The sequence below is a fragment of the Eubalaena glacialis genome, chromosome 7, assembly GCF_028564815.1.
Source record: "Eubalaena glacialis isolate mEubGla1 chromosome 7, mEubGla1.1.hap2.+ XY, whole genome shotgun sequence".
Classification (NCBI taxonomy): domain Eukaryota; kingdom Metazoa; phylum Chordata; class Mammalia; order Artiodactyla; family Balaenidae; genus Eubalaena; species Eubalaena glacialis.
Window position 1 is genome coordinate 2744034 of NC_083722.1, and position 27299 is coordinate 2771332.

Genomic DNA, 27299 nt, shown 5'->3' on the forward strand with positions numbered 1-27299 from the left:
TGCACCCCTGTTACTTCATAAGGAGAGAGGTTATTTGGGGATGGGGACGGGATGGGGATGGGAGGGGGACTAGGAAAGCTGTAAGCATGACCTGAGTGTCGCCCTGAGCCCCACATGCCTGTTCACCGCCTTCGGTTTGGCTTGCTAGGCTATTTTCAGGCAAATCCCAGCCATGATTTGATTTCATCTGGGAATACTTCAGTTTGTATCTGCTAGATAAGGACCTTTTAAAAAACATTACTTACACTTGATAAAATTGATAATTTTTAGATATCTGATGTCTAAATTTGGTTGGTTTGAGTCAGAATCCAAATAAGATACACATTATGTTTGGGGTATACATCTCTGAAGTCTCTTTTTTAATAGTTTTCTCACTGTGGTGTGGTCTGTCCCCCGCCCCCCGACGCCCCCCTTTACTTGTGAAGGTGCTAAGGCCTGTGTCCTGTGAACTTTTCTACTCTGATTTTGTCTGGCCACATTCTTGTATTATTTATTTTCTCTCTCCTCCGTATTTCTTGAAAACTAGTAGTTAGTGTTAGAGACTTGAATAGGTGTCGGTTTAATTTTTTTGGCAAGAATGCTTCATTCACTGGCGGTATGTGCTCTTACATCACATCTGGCGGCACGTGCGGTGTGGTGTGGCTGTCCTGTTTTTACTGGCACTGAGGTGGTGTGTTAGGTAAGATACTCCACTGAAGTTTCTGTTCAGCTGTTCGCCTCACGCTTTTAGCAGCCATTGATGGTCCCTGCTTAGATCCATTATTTCATTGGGGGCAGCAGGGTTTCCAAAGTGGTGATTTTTAAAATCTCTATCATTCCTTTTGAATTATTAGCTCTAATTTTGTAAAAGAGGAGGTTTCCATTCTTTGGTTACCCCAAAATATAGTTCGTACAGGAAAGGCAGGTTAAATGCTTGATTATTTTTGCTTATTGACCAGTTTTTAGCATAGCATAGAGTTGGTGCCCTAGCAACCTCCAGAGGTGACCAATGAAATTTTGGTTTTTTTGTTGGGTTTTTATTATTTGGTGTCATTATGCTCTTGAGTTTGGATCCACTGCTGCCATTTTTCTTTTTGAAGCTTAGATTGTTCTCTCTTCACCCGAGGAGGGAGCCCCCCCCCCTTTTTTTTTTTTAATATAAATAAATTTAGGAACTAAAGAGAAGAAATATATTCACCATGTATTTCTTCTTTAGGTCTTTTTTTTTTTTTTTAAACTTATTTTTATATTTATTTTTGGCTGTGTTGGGTCTTTGTTTCTGTGCGAGGGCTTTCTCTAGTTGAGGCAAGCGGGGGCCACTCTTCATCGCGGTGCGCGGGCCTCTCACTATCGCGGCCTCTCTTGTTGCGGAGCGCAGGCTCCAGACACACAGGCTCGGTAGTTGTGGCTCACGGGCCCAGTTGCTCCGTGGCATGTGGGATCTTCCCAGACCAGGGCTCGAACCCGTGTCCCCTGCATTGGCAGGCAGATTCTCAACCACTGCGCCACCAGGGAAGCCCAGGGAGCCCCTTTTAAATGGGTTTCTGGTGTCTTTTTGAGGCAAACCCTGCAGTATTTATTTAACATGGCTGTTTTACTTTCTAGGACAGGGGCTTTCTGTAAAATATCCAATATTTTAGGCTTTTGTAATTATTTTAGACTTTTTTCTCTGGTCCAGCTACTGAGCTCTGCTCTCATGGTGCAGAGCGGCTGGGCCAGCACAGCTGGATGAGCATGGCCACGTTCCCAAAACACTTGATGGACTGAAGTTCACGTGGTGTTCACGTGTCAGGGCCATACAGGAACAAGCAAGGGGCCAAATTCGGCCCAGTCTGTAGTTTGCTGACTCCTGTTCAAGGCACTAAGACATCATAGGCTCACCTTGTGTGCATCTTGCCGCAGAGCAGAATCAGTTATTGTTGCAGGGATCCTTGGTTCCACTTAGTAGGAAATGCCACTGGGAGACTACAGGGCACTTAGGGATGCCCATTACTGATGGGCCTTTTCAGTGGACCAAACTAGGAAATACATACATTTTTGGAAAGGAGGAGTTCATACTGATTTGCCAATTCAAATTCGAGATTACAGGGTTTTTATTAACTTGCTTGGCTTTGTATTTCTCTCTTTTACAGTAGAAAAACTTGGTTCCTAATAAACATAGTTATTTAGGTTATTTTGAAACTTTCATACGCAGAGTTATCACTGCGATTGTCAGTATTAAATGTACTGAATGCAGTTTGAAAATGTAATGGTTTTGTCCTTAGGTTATATTTCAAGATGTCTACAAACCTGTGTTTGTTTTAAAGTTTTTTGAAATAGTTCTCCTCTGTACGGTTATATCACCAGTTTGATTTGGTTTAGGCTTATTTTCATTTGCTTTTGATTTTTAGGAATATTTTGGGTTTTTAAAAAATCATTAAAACATCTTTCATATGTGCATGTGTTTATATGCTATCTACACATGCACACAAAAAATTATACTCATCTGTATGAAGTGACCTTCATTCCTTTTCACAGCTGCATATTACTCCAGTGTGATGAGTGCGCCAGTTTATTCAGTTAGTCTTCTAATGGTAGATGTTTGGCTGTTGATTGGAGCATTAATGATAATAGCGTTGTGCATTAAGTCGTTCTTTTCTGCTTGTTACTGTGTCTTTGGAATGGTTTCTTAGAAGTGGGATTGCTGGGTCTGAATGAATATGTCATTTTGCTGTATACTTCCAAATTCCCCTCTGTAAAGGTTGTACAGTTTTGCCATCCCACAAGCAATGTCTGAGGGCTTTTTATCCAGGGCCTTGTTAACAGAATGTTGTCATACTTTTAGATTTTTAGCCAGTCTCATAGGATGGTATTTCACTGTGATTTTAATTTGCGTTTGAGATGGGCGTATGAGATCAGGCATGTGTTCATATGATTAAAGCCGTTGCATTCTTTTTTTTCTAGGAGCTCCTTACATTTATTCTTTTGCCCAGTGTTTTAGTGGGGTTATTAGGCGTTTTAGGAGAGAAATACGTAGATCTGTATTCATAGTGCGGGGTGCTAACCTTCTGAGAGAAATTGCAGTTTAGAGAGGAGCTTCCCTTGTAATACCTAATCGTTGCTTAGTTATTAGCATATTAATTCAACGTTAGTGGAAGTATCGATATTAGGTCTTTCAACTTTCTGAAGTGCATTCTCAGTAAAAAGTGGATAGCGGGCTTCCCTGGTGGCGCAGTGGTTGAGAATCTGCCTGCCAATGCAGGGGACACGGGTTCGAGCCCTGGTCTGGGAAGAGCCCACATGCCGCGGAGCAACTGGGCCCGTGAGCCACAACTACTGAGCCTGCGCGTCTGGAGCCTGTGCTCCGCAACAAGAGAGGCCGCGATAGTGAGAGGCCCGCGCACTGCGATGAAGAGTGGCCCCCGCTTGCCACAACTAGAGAAAGCCCTCACACAGAAACGAAGACCCAACACAGCCATAAATAAATAAATTAAAAAAAAAAGAAAAGTGGATAGCTTTGTATGTCTTAGTGTTACAAAGTGATTTTAAGTTGGGTATTGGTGAAAAACGGATGTGCAAGAGGAAAAAAAGTTTGAATTGCTGTTAGTGATTTTCCATTGATTTATTATTTGTGTTTCAATTTGTATCTCTTCATTTTTCAAATATTAATGCTAATTTCCATTAAGGTTCATCTCAGAAGAAGCTGTTGGCACCCGATATGTTTACAGAATCTGATGATATGTTTGCTGCGTATTTTGATGTGAGTAATTTTAAGTCATAAAAACACAACTGTTAATCAAAAAATGGTATATAACAAATATGTATTTCAGTGGTATATACATCTATAGAGAGAAAGAAGGATAAAGCAAATTAATGCTAACATTTGGACAGTCTGGGTGAAGTGTATCTAGAATCTCTTTATACTAGTTGGCAACTTTTCTCTGTCTGAAATTAAATCAAATTTTAAAACACGTACAGCAGAACAATCTGACGGCTTCATAAAAGTTAAATACTAAATGACTTAAATGTGTAGTTATTTTCTTTTTAAACAACTTGCTTCTTGGATTTACAAGCCTCTGTGTATGTGTGCTGTAGTTAGGGGAGACCAGGTGATGTCAGTAATTTTCAGGCCTAGAGTCCACTTTGGGCCTCTACATTGTAGGCGATTGGGAACTTAAGGATTTGAAGCCTAATAGCAGTCATGGAAGAGTTGGAAATGTTATAAGGAGTGGAATAAGAAATTTTGTACCTTTAGCCATTTTATCAGTGGTTTTTCTTGAAAAGATTTTCTTGAAAAATGGTCTCAAAAGTAGCAGACCATTTCCATCATAAATTTAAAAGAACGTGAGAAATACAGAGGCTTTGATGAAGGGAGTTGGGGGAGATAAACATATAACAGGGAGATTAAAAATAGGCTAGGATAAGCAATGATGTCCAGGACCCTGAAGACACCGGTGATTGGCTTAAGTAACGTGTCCCGTATGTGGTGTGCTGCCACAGGAACACGTAAAAAAGATGGGTTAAGAAAGGGTGAAATGATTTTGAGCCAGTTAAAGTGTTGGCACCCATCATCCACCTGGATGATGTTGAAGGGCTTTCTGGGTATCATGGAAGAGTGATGTGAGTGATGGGTAGTGAAGACTCGTCAGAAGTACCAGATATTCTTAAACTCATCCTCTAGCACAGCCAGTGACATTTCATCCATAGATGGGAGGAGACAGGGAGGGGGTGTTACGTGACTAGGGCAGTAAAAGAAATGTGAAGATAACTTGTTACTTTTTTTCTTGAGCATTATTGTGATACAAGAGACTTAGATAATCATGTTTCTGCTGTGTTGCATTTACATAAGTCATAGTAAGAGTTTATTTAAGTTGGCATAAAATTTTAGCTGGTTCTGCCTGTTTTTCTTTTAAAGGAAGTGCTTTAAATGTCTGCCTGTTTGGTGGCTAAATAGCTCATGTTGCTGCCTTAATTTCAGAGTGCGCGTCTGCGGGCTGCTGGCATTGGAAAAGATTTCAAAGAGAATCCCAACCTCAGGGATAACTGGACTGATGCAGAAGGCTATTATCGTAAGTTCACAGTTCTTTTTTTTTTTTTAACTTGTTATTTTCTGTTGGAGTGTAGTTGTTAACAATGTGATAGTTTCAGGTGTATGGCGGAGTGACTCAGTTATACATGTATCTATTCTTTTTCAATACAGTTCTTATTAATTTTAGAGTTCATTGTAACATCTTGTAAAAGTATGTGGTCTAATGCCTTCACACTTGGGAGGACTCTGAAAGTCACATCACAGTGCCGTCACTTCGAAAGTGTGGCACATCTAGCAGCTTCATGAACCCATGTTACAGCCCAGAAGCTTCACAAATTGAAGTGAGGTGAAGACTTGATGTGCAGCTTAAATCTATTCAAAGTTATTTTCAGCCATGAGATCATCCTCCAGAGGGAAGGGGTGCCAGTCACGCAGACCACAGTTAGAAACCCTGCAGTGAGCACAGCTCTTCCCCCCTCAGTGTTAGGATCGTCAGCAGTTGCTCGGAGAGCAGAAAGTCTTCCTGCAGTGGTTGGCAGCCGGCAACTTTAACCACATTACGCAAGGGGGTCACGATGGGGGCGAGGCCTTGAGTCTCCGTGGTGTCCAGGAAGCCAAGTATACAGCAGAGATTTGACACAGTTTTTAAGTGACTGCACTGTGTATCCTACTTTTCGACTTTTATGATGTGTATCTCACAGTTTTGTTCAGTAATCTGTTATGGTCAGAATTCTAATCTTTTAGCTTACCTTTTTAGGTGTGAACATAGGTGAAGTCCTGGATAAGCGTTATAACGTGTATGGCTACACGGGTCAAGGCGTGTTCAGTAACGTGGTCCGAGCCAGGGATAATGCGAGGGCCAACCAGGAGGTGGCCGTGAAGATCATTAGGAACAACGAGCTCATGTAAGTTCAGGAGACAGAACAAAACCTTCACCAACACGGGTGTTCACAAATAAGCCTGTTTTTAAATAGTGGCCACAATCTGTGTAGGACAGGTATTGGGCTTAGACAACGACAGAGCAGCTCTGGGTATTTAGTTGATAGTCACGTGTTGTTCTGTGTGCGGCACTAGAGCCGTAGGCTGATCGCATTTAATTCATTTCAGTGCATTTCAGCACTTGCTTTGTGCACTGATGTCAGCTCAGACTCCCTCCATCTACCGCTTGTCTTACGACCATCCTCTGCTGTGAATAGCGTAAACGCAAGACGAAAGGTGAGAAATCAGAAGGTCAGATCGATTAGCTGTCACTGAGCATATGGTGGCCTGCAAAAGGTGTGAAATCAGATAGTTCTGGGAATTATTTGTATCTTTGTCTGTTGCCTCCTCTCTTTATGAGCAAGGAGGTAACTGCCATACCCATGTGCTTTAACGCATAATCTATGCCACACACTGAGCTGGCATTAAAGTCAACTTGGTACTGGTTTGGAAACACAAGAAAGAAGTGTTTAGGTTTATACTGAAGTCTTAGGTTGCCTAGGCTTAGAAAGTTTGTTTGATGGAAGTCCCCAACTTCTGTATTATAGACACTAATTTTAAAATGTAGCCTATTGACAGATTATAACTAGAATTTCAGAGGATAATATTTACATCAAGACATCTTGAGATAAAATGTGCAAGATTGATTTCCGTTCAAGCAAGGTGGGTTTATTCCTCGATGTTTCTGTTTTGTTCGTTGATTATTTTGGAAATTAACTCCATGAAAACAGTATTTGGCTAAGAGTAAAGTACTGTGTGAATGATATAGAGACTTGTGTTCCTCAACAGTTCTATTATTAGTACTTAAAAAAAAAAAAAAAGACTAAACACATCACTAAATAAATACATATTATTTAGTTTTCCTAAATTCTTTTTTTTTTTAATTGGAGTATAGTTGTTTTACAATGCTGTGTTAGCTTCTACTGTACAGCGAAGTGGAGTTCCCTGTGCTATACAGCAGGTTCTTATTAGTTATCTGTTTTATACATAGTAGGGCATATATGTCAATACCAATCTCCCAGTTCATCCAACCCCCCCCCACCCCCCCTGGCCTTCCCCCCCTGGTGTCCATACGTTTGTTCTCTATATCTGTGTCTCTATTTCTGCCTTGCAAACCGGTTCATCTGTACCATTTTTCTAGATTCCATGTATATGCGTTAACATATGATATTTGTTTTTCTCTTTCTGACTTGCTTCACTCTGTATGACAGTCTCTGGGTCCATCCACGTCTCTACAAATAACTCAATTTTGTTTCTTTTTATGGCTGAGTAATGCTCTATTGTATATATGTGCCACATCTTCTGTATCCATTCATCTGTCACTGGACATTTAGGTTGCTTCCATGACCTGGCTGTTGTAAATAGTGCTGCAGTGAACATTGGAGTGCATGTGTCCTTTCGAATTATGCTTTTCTCAGGGTATATGCCCAGTATTGGGATTGCTGGGTCATATGGTAGGTTCTATTTTTAGTTTTTTAAGGAGCCTCCATACTGTTTTCCATAATGGCTGTATCAATTTACATTCCCACCAACAGTGCAGGAGGGTTCCCTTTTCTCCACACCCTCTCCAGCATTTATTGTTTTGTATAGTTTTCCTAAATTCTTGATGTATCCAATTTTGACCTAATTTTCTTTTTCATTTCAGGCAAAAAACTGGTTTAAAAGAATTAGAATTCTTGAAAAAACTGAACGATGCTGATCCTGATGACAAATTTCATTGTTTGCGACTCTTCAGACACTTTTATCACAAACAGCATCTCTGCCTCGTGTTTGAGCCTCTGAGGTACAGTGTCAAAACTTGTACATTACCCTGAAAACTCATCTTCTGTACCTTTGCCAACCTCAGTTCAGATAAGTGCCGTGATAAATTTTCTGGGTATTTGATGTGTTTTTTCCAATTGGCTCTGGGTTTTGTTTTTTAATTATTGGTGAAGAGCTAGCTTCTTGACAGTTGTTAATGTGTAAACAATGATTGGCTGTGTACTGTGTGTCACACACTCACCTCGTGTGGCCTTCAGCTCAGCAGAGAGTTCTCTGAAAATTAAATACTTCAAGAAAGGATTAAGCCATAGTGAAAAGAAATGGGAATAGTGGAGTAGGAATATGACGTCCATCTTCAAAACCGTGGCTTCATGTTTATGCTTTCGAGCGGAAGCCCATTCCAAATCAGTAGGAATTTTAGCACTGCATACCTTCCCTTCTCTTCATTTTGAAAATTGTGTTGTGTACACACAGTTTCATGCGCTCTCATGTCAGTGTAGGATAATTTATCAAACGTTTGGGCTGTGGGAGGGGGTTCTTGAACAGAGTGTTTTCATTGTAATTCATGCTTTGAACTTGATTTTACTTTATGCTTGAAAATGGTTTTGGCTTTCTTAATTTCCATTTTGCATTTTAACCCCTAATTTTATTTGTTTTCTTCTTTCCTAAAAGTATGAATTTACGAGAGGTGTTAAAAAAATATGGTAAGGATGTTGGCCTTCATATTAAGGCTGTACGATCCTATAGTCAGCAGTTGTTCTTGGCACTAAAACTCCTTAAAAGATGCAATATCCTCCATGCAGATATCAAGCCAGACAATATCTTGGTAAGTCAAACGATCAGGCTGCCTTGTACATCCATATAACTTCTACTATAATGTGATTACCACTGTGTTCTAGAAATGACATCTTTGGAGAATAATTCAGTGTATTACCCATTACAAATGACTTTACCAGTTTTTACTCTTCTAGAAATTGGGCCATGGAATTTTATAGTAAAGTATGAAGAGAGAGGAGGTAGGCTGCTGTCCCAGTTTTTTCCTGTTGACTGATGGATTTGATGAGTGCACACAGACCCCAAGAATGCTTTGATGTAGTAACGATGGGCTTCCTCGGGTACCTGGAAAAATGCTGTGGTGTTGCTGTTTTGAAATAAGGAGTGTTCACAGTCCTTTGTTCTCTAGTTTTATAGACTGACAGAGCGAGGGACGTTTAAGGGAGTTACCCTCTCTGAAGTAGATGCATGGGGTTGAGTTTAGGGTGTCCAGGAATAATTCTTTTTCATTTATTCTTTATGCTTTAGAAGCTGTGGCTTCTGGCGGCCACACCCAGGAAAGCTGGGTTGTTCTTGGGCCTTGTATGGAAAGGAGCCTTTCCCAGTCTTGACCTCTCCTAGCTCGTGCCTTCTGGTGTGGTAGATGCAGATTTCCCAGTGTTTATGTTTTTGAAACTTAGAAACACATCTCATCACAGTGGAGTGATTGGCGTGTGCGTGCCCCTTCCCTCCCCGGCCCTTTCTCTGTCATGCTGTCAGAGTCGGGGGCGTGTTCACAGCTGGGGGATTCTAGCTCGTCTGCCCATAACATGTTCCACATGTTTTAAGAAAGATACGATCCCGTTAGTTTGTTTTGGACTCCTTGTCAGTAACTTAGCTCTTAGTTCAGATTTCCCTTTCTCTTCTTTTTTAATATCTTAAAATATCTCCTTCCAGACCACCACATTAATGAGGCGTTCCATTTTGTACGTTTGGTCTGAGTTTAAAAGGAAGGTACTGCATCTCTAATGTCACTTGAGGTTAGAGTGGCTGAGTAATTTCAGTGAACTGGTAGATACAGTATGGGTTGTAGGCTTGCAGAGTCCACTTCATCGTTGATTTTTACCTCAATTTTTCTTTCTCTTTTTTGAATTGTGAAATACACCATCCATATCAAAGAACGTATAAACTATGTATAAGGTAAAGGTAATTATGCACTGAACATCTGTGTAACCACCATGGAGGTTAAGTAATAAGACATTTGTTAGCATCTTAGAAGCTCTTGTTTTTAGAGCTTCATTTTCCTTTGAGTTAGTGCTAAACTAGTATAGGTTTTCACGTGGATTTCAGACAGTTTGCCCTTCTTCCTGAGAACGGAACAGACACCTGCAGCCACGTGGTGCTGTTTGTCAATGAAAATCCAAAGCTTTTAGCCCAGGATTTCAGCTGTCAGTCCGGCAGAAGTGCGTGTTCCCCGCGGGCGAGTGGAGGGAAGTGTCCGAGTGTGGGTCCCTGCTGCTGAGGGCATTTCACCCAGCCCGAGCGTTCCCCCGGCAGACTCGGATTTTAAGTGGCCCCGGGGTTTTCTCTGGTTACTGCAGCTGCACCCTTAAGTGGCTGAATACAGTTGATATTTAAAAACTTTAAAAGTACTTTTCCTGTATTATTCTAATTCCGTGGATGTGGTCTGTAGTGGACCAGTCTGTAGCGCTGACCAGGCTTTATGATATCCCAGGAGAGACTGCCCGGGGCTGCTTATTTAAAGTGTTAATGTTTCTTTGGGGTGGGAACAGTAGGCCAAGTTCAAGTCCCAACTCGGAATTTGTGTGTGTCTCTTTTGAAGGGGGGAAGGGACTCTGGAATGTGAATTGTCTTCACTTGTTAATCCCCAACACGCTTCTGACTCATGAGTGGCAGCAGCCATGGGAGCACCTCCAGCCTCTCGGCAGATGTCACTGTCACTGTGTATGTGGAAGTATTTACAAAGGAGAAAAGAGACAAATGACTAATACAGTGTTCGTGTTTATCCGTCTTGCCAAATATATTTAACGTTTTCCTGACTAATACTTTCTTTACATTTAAGGGATTTAATATTTTTTAGACTCGAAGTGAGTGCTAAATTTGGGATGGTCTAGCAGCTTCGGATGAAGAATGTTTTTATTCTCTTTTTGTCCAAATTTAATCTGAATCATTCTTCTGCTTTCATTGCCATCGTAATTTTCTGGCAAATGAAAGTTAACTTAAGTCAGTTGTAAGTTAATCTACGTCTGATTTCTTCTCAGTGACAGTCTTCGTGTTCCTTTAGGCAGTAACTTGATTGGTTCGGGTTTCCTGGGGGTTTTTAGAAGATGCTTTGCTTCAATGCTTTCTGTTACTATTCCACCCTTTTCTAAATAGCTTTGGTTCAATTTACTTGGTATTATCTCTTATTTCCTCACTGAAGAAAGTTCTTTTACTAATTTATGATCAAATATTTGAGAGCTCTTAATTCTTCATAATTAGGAAATTGGATTATAAAATAATTAGAAAAGGAATTTTCAAGTGAGTGACTTTGTTCTCAGTATTGGGAATAACTTCTCAGAGCCAGTTTTTTTAATCTGAGCATGTGTCTTAATTTCTCCTGGCGTGAGTTAAACTTCAATTATAAAATGTTTTGCAGGTTAATGAATCAAAAACTATTTTAAAGCTCTGCGACTTCGGGTCGGCTTCACATGTTGCGGATAATGACATAACGCCTTACCTTGTCAGTAGATTTTATCGCGCTCCTGAAATCAGTAAGTTTCTTCCGACGCTCTCGGAGCTGGGCCGCCGTGCGCAGTGGGAGCAGCCCGTTGGCTGTCTAAGCTCTGTCCTCCGTCGCACTGCAGCAGCTGCTTGAGTGTCTCACGAGGAAGGGAACCCTAGCCAGTTCATCCTCCTCAGGTGGGGTGACCGTAGTTGGGGCCGGTGTGGAAAGCCCTCGGCTTTGGGAGACAGCTCTTACTTCCGCAGGGTCTGACTGTCACTTTTGTGCATTGTCTGGAACCTGTGTTTTTCCCCGTCTTTTGCCTTGGCTGAGGCTGGTCAGCCCCTCCACCAAAGGCGAAATGGAAAGATAGAAGAGATACACACCTTCTTCTGCCCCTTCAGTTCCTTTCCCGCGCCCTCATTTTTTTAAGATTTTTAAGTTTAAGAGTCCCTGTTAAGAATTAGTGGGAAAGAATCTGAAACCAATGTGGAAGTGAGGTACTCAGATTGTGGTTACATAGTCCGAGCTAAATTGATTCCCCTGTTAATGGAAGTAAACAGTAGTTGATTGTTTTTATCATCATATGTTAAAACTTGTATTATGTTTTCAGTTATAGGTAAAAGCTATGACTATGGTATAGATATGTGGTCCGTAGGCTGCACCTTGTATGAACTCTATACTGGAAAGATTTTATTTCCTGGCAAAACCAATAACCATATGTTGAAGCTCGCCATGGATCTCAAAGGAAAGATGCCAAATAAGGTAGGATGTTAGTGTGAGCTTGTTTCCAAGGTCTTAGTGGTACCTTCCGATAGATTCGTGGGTTGCTGACACTCATCTCTAGTGGTTATAAAACAGTTTCTGAGAGGCAGGTACATGGCTACTCTAATTCCTGAGCTCTTTCTCGCTTCTGGTGTTTAAATTAGTGGTTCTAATCAGCCAAGAGCTATCAAGAGAGAATAAGAGGATCCCATTTTCCTTTTCTTGTCTAAAGTCTGTCTTTGTGCTTTTCTTTACTCTCCTGAATTAAGCAGAAGTGTAGGGCCTTTAGTTTAAGGTAGAATTGGAATTGAGGGAGAGAGGATACATGCGACTGTTCTCACATCTCTGTCCTTCCCTTGTTCCGCTGGTTGTCATTCAGTGATGGGCAGAGCAGCAGCAGGGCTCCTGGGAGCACACCTTTATTGGTAACAGCTGCAGTGAGAGAAGATGCAGGTCCAGGTAGGCAGATGGTGGAGGAAGGACTCAGTCATCAGAGAATGAGAGGGGGACTTGACGGCAGTCCGTTTATAGAGGTTGGAAGCCGCTTGGGAGAGGAAGAAGGTACTGAGAAAACTCACGGAAAATGACATCTTTTTAACCTGAAACTCACTCTTAATGCTTGAGCTGTAATATTTGTTTGATTAACACAAATCAAGAATTTTATAGGCATTTATAAAAATGTCTAAAGACCGTATCTTAGGCTTTTATGATTTCAGCTTATGTGCTGACTTTCTGAGAGATTTACAGATTTCTCTCCCTATAGGTCAGAAGCCATTATGTATTTTAAGTTCTGTCCAAATTCTGTTATGTTGGACTCGTTTAGACTGAGATACACAGAAATTAGCTATGTTGGTACTTGTTTTAACGAGGCCTGACCTGCTATCACTTTAGGGCTGTTAGAACATAATTTTTTAAATGTCATTAGGTTTCTTAACTGCCAAGAGAAAAGGCCCCAATTGTGTAATATTTTTCCTAAGAACCACTGGTGTAAGTCTTTGCTTATTAGTCTTCAGTTTTGAATAGTGAAAGCACAACATGATATTTATTGTAATTGGTCTAAGTCACTGCCCGGGAAAATATAATTTCATGTTGTTAAGTAGTCTTAGGTACAGCATTTGTATGAGCTTTTCCAAAGGTGTTATTCTCTCGAGAACAAGGAATCGGAGATCATTCTCAAATAAGGAAGCAAACCCAGAGAGACTAAACAGGAACACTTGTGTGACTTGTGTATTGGGTCATCGGTAGACCAGACTACCGATGTTGTCTAAGAGCTCAAAATCCAACTGTTCTGTTTTATTGCCAGATGATTCGGAAAGGCGTATTTAAAGACCAACACTTTGATCAAAACCTCAACTTCATGTACATAGAAGTTGATAAAGTAACAGAGAGGGTAAGTGTCCTTTAGGTGTGCTACATTAGATGATTATCTTATTGTTAACGGATCGCGTGCCGGGTGGTTCTAGGAGATGCGAGTATTTTAAAACACTAAAAATAATTCCTGTTGCTGTTGGCCAATTCCTGAATAAGACACGTCAGGTTATGGAAAAGATTTTAAAATGTTTGCCTAGTATAACGAGTTTATTTTTTATCGTATTTAGGCCCTTTTCTCTCTCCTTGGGTCACTGTCTTGGTCTGGCTTCCCATCCAGCTTCCGTACTGCTGCCAGAGTGATCTTTTTGAAAACAAATCCGATCGTGTTACTCTCCCTGCTTAAAAATTCTTCCTTGGCGCCCTCTTACCTATGAGATAATGTATTTAACTCCTCAGAAAGACTGCCGTCCTCAGCGGTTCCCCCTCCTCACGACTCCATGGACCCCACCATTCCACACCTGGCAGTAGGCCAGCGGGCATGCTGCTTGTTCCAGACCTCCATGCCTTTGTTCGCACACCATCCTGACCTTAATTACTTAACTGTGGTTTTGAATTCTCATAGAATTCCTTTCTGTTGTCATTCTGATCTGTTTATAAAATTAAATTACAGAATGATGTTTAAACTATCATGGCTAACTTGGGGTTGACCTTTTTCATTCAAGTTTTTTAGGTTATATGTGTTTAGTAATTTATTTAGAGATACACATTTAAAAAATTATTTGTAGGAGAAAGTTACTGTCATGAGCACCATTAATCCAACTAAGGACCTGTTGGCTGACTTGATTGGGTGCCAGCGACTTCCTGAAGACCAGCGTAAAAAAGTGCACCAGCTGAAGGACTTGTTGGACCAGATCCTAATGTTGGACCCAGCTAAACGGATTAGCATCAACCAGGCCCTGCAGCACGCCTTCATCCAGGAGAAGATTTAAACGAGATGAAGACGCTCCAAGGGTTTGAGTAATTAAATACAAAGACTGAAGAAATTTCACAGCAGTTTATTAATGTATATAAACTTATAAATATTTCTCCAGCAAATTTGAGGAAGCATGATATATTTGAATTAACACCAAGGGTGATATTTCCTTTAGAAATGCTAGTTCATCTGTTTCGTGTCTTATGTGGAATTTCACTGTAGAAATGTTTCAATTGCCAAGACTGCACAGCATTACAGGGCTAATGTAAACGGTTGCAGTTCTCATAAAAGACAGAAGCACCTGTTATCAAATGAGTAGTAATACTGGGTGGTTGATTTATTTTTAGCAAACTTGGCTTCATTTTGGTCTTCAGATAAAATGGCCAGCATAAATGCTGTTTATATTCACGTTTTCCTAGGTGTGTGTGTGCAGGCCACAGCAGCATGCCCTGGGTGTAGTCAGTGCCGAAAGGGGTCTGTTCCTTCTTGAGCCTGCCTGCAGGGATGGTCTCCTCTTTTAAAGCAGGTTGTGTACAACATTCAGTACACTGAAGGTAAGCTAAACCATCAACATCACTGGTGTTTTAAGATGTTATTTTATTGGAACAATTGACAAATGAGGGATGTTAGCTTTGTGGCAGAATTGCCTGCATGTGTGATAACTGGTCTTGTTTTAGTTTTTGGCATTGCAGCTGTGGCATAGTTACGACTTCTGTTCTGTTCATCACATTTAAAATTTGAAGAGTGCGCACTTGATGGATGGAGCGCCTTCAGTGTACTGTTTCTTATGAACTTTAATTTTTTTAAATCAACTTGCTATAGACTTTATATACATTTTGTTAAATACAGTTCCTAGTGACATAGAAACCATGCGTAGTTTTCATTTACTAATAACAAATGTTGAGGCCTAATTCTGGAAGTCCTCATATTTAAAAGTTAGATAGACAACATAATGAAATTTTTAACTATTTGTATGTCATTTTGAAAGTGTACTGCTTTATGGTAAAAGTGTTTTTCATTTGTTCATTGTTTTCATTATTTGTGATCATGTTGTCTTTCAATACAGGCATAAACCTTCCACTCTTGAACAAAGCAGCTGCTTTTTAAAAGCGGTAATTGCTTCTTTACCTTTTATTTCTTTTGTAAATGAAGCTTTTCTTTAAGAATGTGACTTTAAAGTGTTGTCTGTGGCATAAAACAGCTGACGCTCACTTACTGTAAAGTGAAGATTGTTATACTGCATGTGGCGTGGACCATGCAGATTTCTGTATGTTCTCAGTACGCATCACTAGGTAATAAAGTCTTTTGTGAACAAGGCATTTGTAGCCATTTTTAAAAGTTTTTGTCTTCAGTGCTGGTAAGTCAGATAAACGATATAGAGTTAAAAGCAACCTTGCGTTTCTTCCTTTAAGTCTTTAACTGAAAGAATTAGTTGTTAAAGATGTAAACCTACCCAGAAGTTTATCATTTTATTACTAATTAGGATCCTAATTATTTCATCAAAAAATTCTACCAGTATTGTCAGCTTTCAGTGTAGTGAGGTAATTCCTGTAGGTTATGGGGTATAATTCAGGATTTAACTAATGTTTCTGCTATTTTCTCACTTTTCCTTCTGATGGTGCGGAAAGAGAAAAAGGAAAACGGGGCACAGGCCACTCACCGCCTTCTCCAAGGGGTCTGATTTGCTGAGACACCAGCTTCACCTTCTTAACAAGGTTATTTCTGACAGCATGTGTAGATAAACATTTAGCAACAATTTAAAACAAAATCATGTAAATCGGTTTGGTTTTGCAACACGAAGAAATTAGTATTTTTTAACATGATAGCAGAGAATTTTCAGAAATGTATGTAATCTTTTCTGTTTGGGTGGTAAAATTAATGCTTGTCTCCCTGAGGAATGTGGAAAATAATCAGATTTTAGGGGTTTAAATAATATTTTAAAATTGTAAATGGGATTTTCTTATTCACCCAGGCACCTAATTACAACAAGCATGCACATTTTGGTGCATTCAAGAATGGAAAATCAGAGTAGCAGCATTCTTCTGGTGGGTTTTGCTCCATTTAAAGGCATGAAATGAACTACAGCCAGGAAGGTGATAGATGATGCGATAGGCCAGCTTTGACTCTGCCCCCGTCTCCTCGTGGTTTAGACGTAAACTGACGTAAATGCCAGGTGGTGCTCATCCTCAGGTGGTGACGCCCTGTAAACAAGGCGTCACAGGTGCAGCTTTCCTACCTGAAGGAAACGGGTAGTGATTTTCCCACCACTGTTTACTTTGGTGATAATAATGCTGCATAGTCAAGTCTTTCCTAGTTTTTTTCACTCAAAATTTGATAGTTAACATTTGTATGTTTCTGGTGATTTTCATGGCTTCATTTTATATACTTATTTAAGTAAGTTAACTTCCACTAGAGACAGTTCATCTTATGCCTTCAAAACTGTTACGTGTTCTTTAAAAAACAAAGTTGCTTGTTACTTGTTCTTTGTGTTTTAGGTGCAGCTCAGTGGAAGATGATGACTCCAGAAGACATGAGCTAAGGTTTCTGTCCTATAAAAGATTAAAAAAAAAAAAAGAATCCTCCATTTAATTTTTGTCTGGTTTTTTAGTTTTCAGCATTATGATTTGGGGTGCGTTACTGTGGTGCTCCTGTGTTCATTGTAAAGTTTTCGCTTTATCATGCTTCCTGCCTCTCCCCCACTTCCGTCCCCTAGGATGAGAATAGTGGTCAGATCTAGTAATGTTGGCCATGTGGCTGGTGAGATTCCGCATCACACGTGGTTGTCAAAATTGGTCCCTAAGGATTATTAGAAAAACAGTAGCCACCAAAAAGAGCATCCATCTGAAGGTGTAGTCTTCCACATTAGGTGTCACGTCTCCTTGGCTGATGCACAAGGGTAGAAAGGAACCCTAAGAGCACTGCTCAGCTCCTGGGACGCCCTCTTCTCCAGCTCACCCTCAGTGTCTGTGTTCAGCCAGTGCTCCGGTCACGGTCTTGAAATAGACCAGATATCCAGAGCGCTGCCAGCGTTCCTTCTTAAGGGAAATGCGAGGGCACGTTCTGTAGATCTTTGAAATTCCCGAACTCAGCATTCCTTGATTTATCTACTTGAAAGGAACCCCGTAAGCAGTGTTTATCCACACACACGTAATTGTTTTGGAGTCTGTAACGTTCTAAGGCAGAGAGACGTGGAGCTCTGCGAGCCCTCTGCTAGGTGGGCCCGGGGCACGAACAGTCCTCCGCAGACGCGCAGTCACTTGCTGTGTAGTTTCTCTCACGAAGGTTTTGCTGTATTTCACTTTATGGCAAAAATGGTGCCAAGTGATTGTGAGACTTCAGGCTCCATAAGTCCTCGGACGTAACCCACAAAGATGGCATAGTTCTCTCTGTAGTTGGGGGAGTAGTTGAGCTCACGCATTTTAGACGCCGTTCTCTGGGTAGACCTGTTCTCGAAGGTTATCAGAAATTAGGCTGGAACGTCAGGGTTTTGAAGGGAGTGTCTTGTCATAAACTTTAAGACCCTCCCAGCATCTGCGTTCACCCCCACCTTCCAGTCCTTACTAACAGCGTCCTGTTTCTGTCTTCGTTCCCCAGTGCCTGCTTCATTCCACTCCAGTTTTTCTCAAAATAATGTTGTGTTTAAAAAAAAATTCTTTTTTGCCATTGTAATTACTCCTTTCTTTTCCTGACTAAAACAAATACTCAGGACATTTTTACAGTCATAGTGTTGTGGGTACGTGGTGGAGGCAGTGAGGCGCACGGTTGCCAGGTTTGTCCCTTTCTGCGTTCTTCCCCCTCCCCTCACCTGGGCTTCTCCAGCTGGCCGGGGAGAGGGAGAATCTCTGAAACGGGAATCGCATGTCTTCAGATTCAGGCCGAGCAGTTGAGGGAATCCCCTTTTAAGTGTCGAGATAGGAAAGAAGCCAGATATCGAATGCGCAGTTACTTTATGTTAGTTATCATGACGTTGTCAGAAATTGGGCTTCATAAAGTGTTTTCTTTTTCATAGAATCCTAGTTGAGGCGTATATTTAACGTGAATTTTATCATTCTTTTCTGAGACGAAACGTCCTTATAGAAATGCTCACTACAAATTCATGTGTTTTACATGTCAATTAATGTACACTAAATTGACTTTTAAAATGCTTTCCAGTTATTTTGATAGATATCATCATGGTATCTTTAATTTTTCTTCTCCTATGTGTAGGGTAAGGGACTGTTCTTCTGAAGAATCTTTCCATTTAGTGAGCAAGATATGGAAGCTCATCTCTGAAAATACTTGACATGTATCCTAATTATTCCCAGTGTCATTTGAATTGTAACTTGCATTTCAGCGGCAATGTTCCCAGTTGACTTACTAGGAAAATGTAATAAAATGTGCCTCTTGTTACCATACTGCCTCCTAAGTTTTCATTGCTCGAGTTTGGTATCTTACATTTAGCTTTAAGTCAGAAACACTGTTTCTTACCTGATCTTCATAGATGTGCTCTGCAAAGTGTTCTGTGCTCAGATATGACTGGGAACCGCCAGGTTAGGGAAAGTTCTCGGAAGACATCCAACAGGCTTTGCGAGTCTCACGAAGGGGAGGGTGGGGAGGAGGTCCCGCCGAGCGAGCCAAATCTGCCCCTCGGAACCTGCAGCCTGGAAACAGCCTGCAAGCAGCTAAGTGCAGAACACATACGCCAGAGGGTGTTGTGTTCTCGTTCCCGTTACACATACTTGATTTCGTTTTCCTAGGGATAGAAACGATGCGTAACGGGATAACCCCTTCCTGTAATGACTTAACATCAGTCAGTTCATTGCAGGCAGGGAAGCCTGACGAGTATTGGACCCCTGTCCGCTTCTTCCCATTCTTTATTTTCTCCTAAGGAACTGTCTTCAGCTTTAAACAGAACAGTGATGAAATACTTAAGAGGAACAGGGAGGTTGTGTGAACCTTCAGCACACGCAAAACAGGACTGGAGGGCGGAGGGCAGAGGCCCAGGCTGGCTTTGTAGAGCACGTCCGACCCAGCTGGAGCCCCTGCCACCGGGTGGCCGGCCAGGCCGTCTGGTCAGGTCGTGGTGGTTGGAGCGATGGGCTGAGTGGCAGTGGCTCTGGAGAGCCTTGTAAAAGCCCCGGTTGTGTTTCCTGTTCGGCCTGGTACAGGGCTAAGGGCTACGTAGTCATCTATCCAAAGTGATGGGCAGGGGTCATGAGATGCTGTTTTTATTAGGGGAAGGAGTATGTAGGGTGGATTTAGGTTGATGACAGCTTTCCTCATGGGCTTTCTTTTATGGATGAGAAAGACTCTACCTCAGTTAAGACCCGAAAAGGAGCCAAGAAAAAGTGTCAGTGCTGGAGGGCTCAACGTGGGACTCCGCGAGCAAGCCGAAAAGCCAGATTTAACAAGAATTTCCTGAGCAGGATTACTTTGTACGTGTCTGTTACAGACTTTGCCAAATGTTTCTTCAAAAACAGTGGTAGAAGTTGACTTCCAACAGGTCTGGGAAATAGCAAAATGTCTTGAATTTGTTGATAACTACACATCAACCCCCCTCCGTGGTGAGTTTTTCTCCTCACCCGTTTGTATGTGTTGCCTGTTTTCCCCCATCGTTCTACGCGGTGCCTCGTTCTAGGGACTCGGTTTAAGTACCGGAAAGAGAATCCCAGCGACTCTGCTTTAACCACGTGCTCCTGACATGTTATATAATTACTAGTGCCTGTGCCTCATAACCGAAGTCAGCAATGCTGCTCACAGTTTTTACATAACTACATTTAGAGCAATTTGGGACTCTCAACTGAAAACTAGTAGGTGTTTCAGTTCTTTTCTTTTTAATTTTTTTTTTTTTTTTTTTAGGTCCAATGGCATCCTAAATAAAACAGTCTGGTTATGTCCCCGATAAGAAATTTGCCATTACCCACCTCTAAGACATTAAAGCCCAGAATCCGTGTTCCCGCACCCCTCACTCCAAGAGATGAAATCCTTCAGTGCAGGATTCTCATGGAGCCCCCGGCAGACGCTCCTCCACGCCTCCTGCGTCCCGTCCCCCGCGCCCGCTCCGGAAGCCAGGGTGTACGTGCCTTACTCCACACCGCGTCCCCGGTGCCCGGCACGTGCCTCCCGAGAGGTGGGACGCGGACGGTCTATCGTGAGCTGTCACAATCCGGTGACAGTCCAGTGCCGGGGCAGCCCGCTCCAACCACTCTGCCCTCCTGTGCCCTTCCTACTCTCCCTGATACGTGCCTGAATTTGCCAGGCACTTCATTCAGTTGATCTCACGTGATTATATGAGATAAAAGGTATCCTACTCGCTTTACAAATTGGGTAAGTGAAGAACAGAGAGGTTAGGGAACCTGCCTGAGGAGTTGGGGCTGTTAGTGGCGGAGCCTGGGAGCGAGTGCTCACAGCTGCTTTGCGAACGTCACAACCCTCTGTGATGGGTGAAGTCCACTCCAGTCAAACGCCTTAAAGGGTGTCTACCACCTGCCAGGCAGTGGCCGGGCTGCAGCAGTGGACAAAATGCATGTCCCTTCCTGAAGGGTTTACAAGTAAAAATTAGATCATTCCAGCTCTAAAGGCGAGGGGCTAAAAATCGAAACACGTAAAGAGGGAAGAAATGAGAACGGATACAAAGGGCTGGTACGTAAGGTTCAGGACTCAGAATTGTAGGCAAGAGTAAAGAGAGCTGGTGGAGGAAACGAGGAAGGTCACTGCAGGTTGGAACTGAGTGAAAGTACAAGTCCATGTCTGCATTACAATCTGTGAACGGGATGTTATACCATTTGGCTAACGACACTAATTATATGGGATTTAGGTAAAAGTCTATTATAATAAGGGATCCTGAACAACTAAGTTTCTTTGTTACTGCTGTTGATGAGGTTCCAGAATGTTCTTTGAAATTAACCTGAAAGCTAAGCATACTCTGACCCCTGCCTCTAAATACTATTTGAGCCTTGTTCTTTTCCTAACGATAGAATAGAGGAAACAAGCTACCTCTTGTTTCAAACAAGTTGCCTCTTCAACATTTATTTCAATTGTACTTTAATTCATCTCACCCATCCCTAACTCAAATATTCCATCTTATTTAGGGGGATGATATACAAAAGCTTAATACTGACTGCCTTAGTTGGGGGGAGGAGTTTGGGGGTGGGAAGAAGCCTTTCCCTTTTGGTAATGTTTGAAGTTTTAATCATGTGTGTGTGTTTTTTAACATTTAATAAAAACTAATTTGAACTCACTAACCATCCACTAAAACCAAAGCCCACTACCCCCCAAAATATCCAAACTCTGATCCAGGCATGTTACATCAGGTTTTCCCCTTTACAATGTTTTTCAAGTATGTTCCAAGAACCACCTGCAATAAAATCACCTGGGATGCCTTTTTCTGCAAAGCGGATCCCTGGGCCCGACTCCCAAAGATTCTGTTTCCGTAGGCCTCCAAGAGAAACCAGGACTCTACTTTTTTGTTTCCCTGATTCTTAAGTACAGTAAGGTGTGTCAATTACATAGTTTCCCTTTTTCACCAGCTAATGACTTAAGCTTTAGCTGTTTGAGCTTCATCTAACCAAGGTTAACACTTCCAGCAACAAAGAGCCGTGGGGAAAAGTTCCATGAACAAGAGATGTGGGCTGCTCTGTGGACAGCGACCTCTTCCCGTTTTCCTTCAATATCCTAAAACTACTGGATCTGAGGGAAGTGGGCTGTTTCAAGCCTAAACCTGTAGCTAGGCCCCAAAGAGAAATGATCTTGCTTTCATGTATATGACAAAGGGCCTGGGGAAGGGAAAGTTTCTAAGGATTCATGGGAGGACCTAGAGGATCTTGTATGTTAATTTAACAAAATAGCAACTTCTTTAGCTTTTAATGGCCAAGCAGATACCCAAAGTTTAGGTCAAAATGACAGACAAAGGAGATTTGTCGAGATGGGAAGGGAAAGAAGAAAGGGTACCAGTGGAGGAAAAAAAATCACTGAGAGAGACAAATACCACATGATGTTACTTATATGTGAAATCTGAAAAAATGATGCAAATGAACTTATTTGCAAAACATAAACAGACTCACAGACACAGAAAACAAATTTATGGTTACCAAAGGGGAAGGGATAAGTTAGGAGTTTGGGATGAACAGATACACACTACTATATATAAAATAGATACACAACAAGGACCTAATGTATAGCACAGGGCACTATATTCAATATCTTGTAATAATGGAAAAGAATCTGAAAAAGTATATACATATATATGTATAACTGAATCACTTTCCTGTGCACTTGAGACTAACACAACATTGTAAACCCACTAGACTTCAATTAAGAACAGAAAGAAAATCACTGGCTCTTATGATTGTTTAATAGAACAGAATAAAAGAATAATTGTACCAGCGATAAGTCTATTACGCCATTTATTGATGATGGAATTATACTGGGAAACAATCACAACAAAAGAACCATCTTGAATAGAATGGTTTTCTAAGTGAAACATTCCTTTGAAACATAACATGTAAGAGACTCAAATATGTCATCAGGGAAGCCCTTGGTTTATATGTAGACATCTCAGCTGCGACTGTCACAAGTTCCACTCCACAGCACATTCAGGAATTGTGTGTGTGTGTGTGTGTGTGTGTGTGTGTGTGTGTGTGTGTGTGTGTGTGTGTGTGTAATACCTGTATCTCGGAATGAGGAACCATATTTTAGCCAGGCTTCTTGGAATAGACTTGCTCACGTTGAGATGCAGGAAAGAAAAGAGTTATTTTTGGTCAATGGGTGAGCACTTATCCTTAGCTATCAACGAAGGTGATTAACAGTTTAGCTTCTGAATACAGAATGGTCTGTTCAGTACCATGTCTTTTTGGTAAAGTTTCTTTCTGGTCCTTGGTGGTGCCTTAATTTCTTCCCTCTGATTTTCAGGAAAAGACAGAAGTATAGGTGAAACTCGTGTAGGAGACTTTGGTGGCAGACATCTGGTTGAGACCATTTTAACCAGCAACTGAGTTGTCTGGGCAGGAGCAGGCTTGGCTGAGAGTTCTTGGCATGGGTTTAAAATGGAGACCTTGGGGTTCTTAAAGTTGTCGTAAGCTGCAATCACCTGTTTTGTGGTGGGTGAGGTTTTCAGAGCTGGTCTAGAATTCCATTTGTATTTCCCAGCACGGCTGCAATTCCACTTGGGAGCATTGTATTCAAGCTTGCAAGAACCAGAACTGGTTTTCCTTTCCTCGTGACTTTTCTCTACACAAGTTGTCTGAAGACCCACAGAGTCGGGAGGTTTGGGCTGTCTCATTTTGGGTACAGCTTTGGAGGAAGAGGGTCGTTCGGTGGCTAAGGGAGCACAGAAGGAAGTCTGCAGTCTCGGCCGTTCTCTTTGAATAGTCGTGCGCTGCAATCTCTCCATGTCCAGTAAACGAGCTACTAAATGTTCCAGAGAGCTGTCTAGGGACTCCATTGTCATTTTCCAATTTTCAGATTTTGAGATGGCTAATTTGTGCAAGTCCAGGGTATTGAAAGGAGGGGGAAGAAAATCAGGATATGGAAATACTTCACTTGGTTCTTCTGTGAAAGAGTCTTCAACATTTTCTATTGTTTCTGGCTTTAAGTTCAGGTCCATCTTTTTAAAATAGCTGAGTAAAGTCTCGTTTGCTTTTTCGTTTTCTGATAAATCACTTTCATCTGTTAAATTTTCTTCCACACTGCTGTTTCCATACTTCAGATTCCAATTTGGCGCAGTTAAAAGTTCACCACTGTTGTTTCCTAGAGTTGAGCATAAATTAATATGAGGCTCATTTCTGTCCTTAAAGAAGTCTCCATCAGCATAAGGCCAGCAGTGACTTAATGGCATCTGCAGGGCAGGGTAGGAGCCAACTGGCTTGTCCACTGAAGCACTTGTTAGTGAGTGGTTCACAGCGAAGAACCTTATGCGATTACTGGTCACATGACAGCCAGTTTCCATTGAAGATTTTTTGAAATCCCTTAAAAAATGATTTATTTAATAAATGGTTGGTTGCCTAGAATTAAAATGCTATTAAAATGATAATGAATAAGAAACCTTTATCAAATACTAGCTAATGTTTGGTTCCCAATGGCATATGTGTATCTATCTGTAACAGAAACATGTTAATTTTCAAATACGCTCTAATTATATACAGCTATATACATTTTTTAAAGTACAGATTCAAACAGTAACTGGGCATCCCTTTGTACATGCACAGGTGACTAGATCATTATACCTACAAATGGCTAACTGGCTATGAATGGCCACTAGGCTGAAAGTGTCTAATTATAGCTATTTGCCTATGAATATATTGTACGTTCAACTATGATGCCTGAAAAGGAGGCTATCCAACTCAAATTGAAATTATAGTGAAATGTTTATTGACCCAGAATTAGATAAAAGGAAACTCTCGAAGAATGTAGTTAGGTTACTTAAGAAGGGCTTCTACTTTAGCCACTGTGGTTTTTAAAAAATTATTCTAACAAAAAAGGAAGCAAAACAATGTATATCGAACAACAATTATCCCAGATATAGTCTATTGTAATTTTCATCGGATTGTGCTCTTTTATTTTAGGACTAATACTTCTAGGTATTATATTCAAATGAAAACTGCAAAAAAGCCAGGCCACAGAATACTGAGTTTACAGTTAGTATTTTTTTAAAGCTTACTAGAAATACTGCCATGGAAAGATCTGAGGCGTTAATTGACATATTTATAGCCCCATTATCTTCCTGCTGCTTTTAAAGCCAATTTACACTAAAGACAACAAAGCAGTCTTGAAGGATTTTAGAAAGTACAGAAAATAATAAAAATTTATTTATTTAGCTAATAAATACTACAGGTTTACTGACTTGCCTCTGAAAAACCACAGGAAAATCACCTTAAATCTGTAATTGATAACAGACACAATCCATGTAGTACAGTTAAAAAAAAAAAAGCATGGAATCTGGATGTGGAAGACCTAAGCTTGAACCCCTTTGCCACCAACGAGCAAAATGGAAATTATAATACCCACCCTGGAGATGGTCTAAGAAGCAGACAATTATATGAATGTACTTTGCAAATTGTTAAAACACTAAATGAAAGCTATCGTGACTTTTATTCTCTTTCCTTGTTGACAGCATATTGAGGAGAAACATCTCAGTAGTTAAATGTCTCCCTGACCCCAAGCTTCCAACTCTGCACCATCACCAGGCCTCCCCAGTATCAATCACGAACACCCACCAAACGCGTGATTCTGTTTAGTCCTCACAACAGCCCCATGAGGTCGGCAGTTCCATTCTCTACCTTTGACAGATGAGGGAACTGAGGCCCAGACTGGCTGAGGTCGCACATCTCATAAGTGGTGGAGCTGGGATTAAACCCCGGCATCGGGTCCCACGTTCACGTCTCCAACCACTGCGCTCTGCCGACTCACTTACGTCCTCTCACTTCACTTGACCTCTTCCTTTGAGTTCCTTCTCGTAAAAGCAGGCTTCCTCCCCCCATCACCACCCGCATCCCCAGGACATGAGTCACTACGATCCCCTTCCTGCCTCTTGGTTCTCCCCTCAATGTTAGCGCTAGGTGAGCCGTGTCCCGAGCCACACAGGGGAGAATCCTCAGCCGAAGAGACAGCGGCTGTCAAGGGAACCACACAGTTGTTAAAACTGGGGAGAAAAGAGAGGAACGCAACTCAGCACCCCTGTGCAATAATACGCTACGTAAAATCAACGCCTGGCGCCGCTCGACACATGTCAATTTCCCAACAACAGTAACCTGCGCTTTGAAGAAGGCTTCTAGCTGGTTCTCACGCACACCAGAGTTTAAGAACCAAAAAGTAAGAATTCAAATCCCAGGAAGGGACTGAAGCAAGGAAGGGGGTCTGAGAGCGTGAACCAAGCTTTCACATCCTGGTCAACCATCTGTCACTTGTCACCTGCTTCCATGTCCTCATCCGTAAAATAGGGACAATGGCAACAGCACCTCCCTTACAGGACTGTCCTGAGGGTTAAATGAGTTAATACGCGAAGGAACGAAAATCATTCCTGGCACGTGAATTATTACTTTCCTATTACGGCTCCTTTTCACTCCAACGAGAAGTCCGAACTCTCTCCATCTAGACCCTCCTTGTAAAGGCCCAGTCACCTCTTCACCACACACTGTGCTGTCTGCCAGCCACGTCCTATTTTAGGGCGCGTCTCTATAATTTCCCACTACTTGCACACAATACTTTTTTCTTCTGGTTGTTTTTTTGGCCTCGTACTTCAGCTGAGCAGTTAACTCATCTGTATTTAGATTTATTTCAGTAATTTCGGGGTTTACAAACATAAATATTCTCTCACCTGTTCTCCGTGGCACTTCCTTTGTTGAGAGGATAACTCCATAACTGGAATATCCCTTGTTTACTATTCTAAGAACAGAAAACCATGGACAACATTTTAGTCAGTAACTGCATGCCTTTTTAAAAAAAATAATACTTTCAGAGTGTGATGAATGAAACCCTACCTGTGTTGTTTTGGGAGCATGCTCTGACAAAGTAAGTTCCAGCATGAGTTGCTCTACTGGAATTTCCAAATGGTTCTATAAAGCAGCAGAAGACTTTTAAACACATGACATCTCTGTTCCCGACTCCTGTTCTAAGAATGTATAGTTCTTGTTCTAACCAAGCAATATATAGTAAAGTCCTATAATACTCCCTCATATCGATATAAATGGTTTTTACTGACCTCAGTAGGAATTAGTATAATCTGTTTATAAACATCAACTAAACAGTGTTAACTAATAAGCCTTGACTATCATTAAGACTGTCTTTATTTTATTAAGTTAACTGTTTTATATTTTGATCAAAAAAAGTAAACGAAAGATTAATTTTTTTCACTACTTCAAAACAAAATATAACCATTTCAGCTGCTTCAAGATATCTTAAGGGCTGAGACCACTTCCCTTTTGGCAGTGACTGGAAAACATTATCTTCGCTACAATGTTAATTTCCATTTATAACACTGTTATGCTAAAAAAAAGTAATATAGTAAGATATTTAATGACCAATTTGCAGCCTTGTAAAATAGTAAATAAAGGCTTTGACTTGTTTTAAGA

At 41.2% G+C, this 27299-nt stretch overlaps 2 protein-coding genes across 7 annotated transcripts in view; one reads left to right on the forward strand and one right to left on the reverse strand.

Annotated features, from left to right (window-relative positions):
* Nucleotides 1-18544, forward strand: part of PRPF4B (pre-mRNA processing factor 4B) — a 42545-nt gene extending 24001 nt beyond the window's left edge. The window contains exons 7-20 of one of the 6 annotated variants that reach the window (XR_009701535.1): nt 3645-3718; nt 4937-5027; nt 5745-5892; nt 7611-7748; nt 8399-8552; nt 11139-11253; nt 11818-11969; nt 13273-13359; nt 14066-14807; nt 15320-15365; nt 15882-15968; nt 16226-16298; nt 16749-16793; nt 18460-18544. Coding sequence is in view for 2 of the 6 variants with exons in the window: in XM_061195682.1 (XP_061051665.1) it covers nt 3645-3718; nt 4937-5027; nt 5745-5892; nt 7611-7748; nt 8399-8552; nt 11139-11253; nt 11818-11969; nt 13273-13359; nt 14066-14269 (1163 nt within the window). In the remaining 4 variants the exon portion in view is untranslated. Of the gene's footprint in view, nt 1-3644; nt 3719-4936; nt 5028-5744; nt 5893-7610; nt 7749-8398; nt 8553-10322; nt 10435-11138; nt 11254-11817; nt 11970-13272; nt 13360-14065; nt 15300-15319; nt 15366-15881; nt 15969-16225; nt 16299-16748; nt 18406-18459 lie in introns of those variants that run through there. The other 5 variants (XR_009701533.1, XR_009701534.1, XR_009701532.1 and 2 more) reach the window with 5 other exon arrangements.
* A 4094-nt stretch (nt 18545-22638) lies between these two features.
* On the reverse strand, nt 22639-26779 carry FAM217A (family with sequence similarity 217 member A). The gene is made up of 3 exons (XM_061194780.1): nt 26709-26779; nt 26546-26613; nt 22639-24197 (listed from the first exon to the last, which is right to left on the reverse strand). Exons 1-3 carry the CDS (start codon nt 26751-26753, stop codon nt 23033-23035), a joined length of 1278 nt encoding a protein of 425 aa, XP_061050763.1. The 5' UTR covers nt 26754-26779; the 3' UTR covers nt 22639-23032.
* Nucleotides 26780-27299: the final 520 nt, after the last annotated feature.

Coding starts and splice junctions, on each gene's coding strand:
- FAM217A (XM_061194780.1), bottom strand. CDS start 26,753: ATGCTGGAACTTACTTTGTCAGAGCATGCTCCCAAAACAACACAG. Junction 26,614..26,708: donor ATGCTCCCAAAACAACACAG/GTAGGGTTTCAT, acceptor TTCTGTTCTTAG/AATAGTAAACAAGGGATATT. Junction 24,198..26,545: donor GGAAGTGCCACGGAGAACAG/GTGAGAGAATAT, acceptor TCATTTTTTAAG/GGATTTCAAAAAATCTTCAA.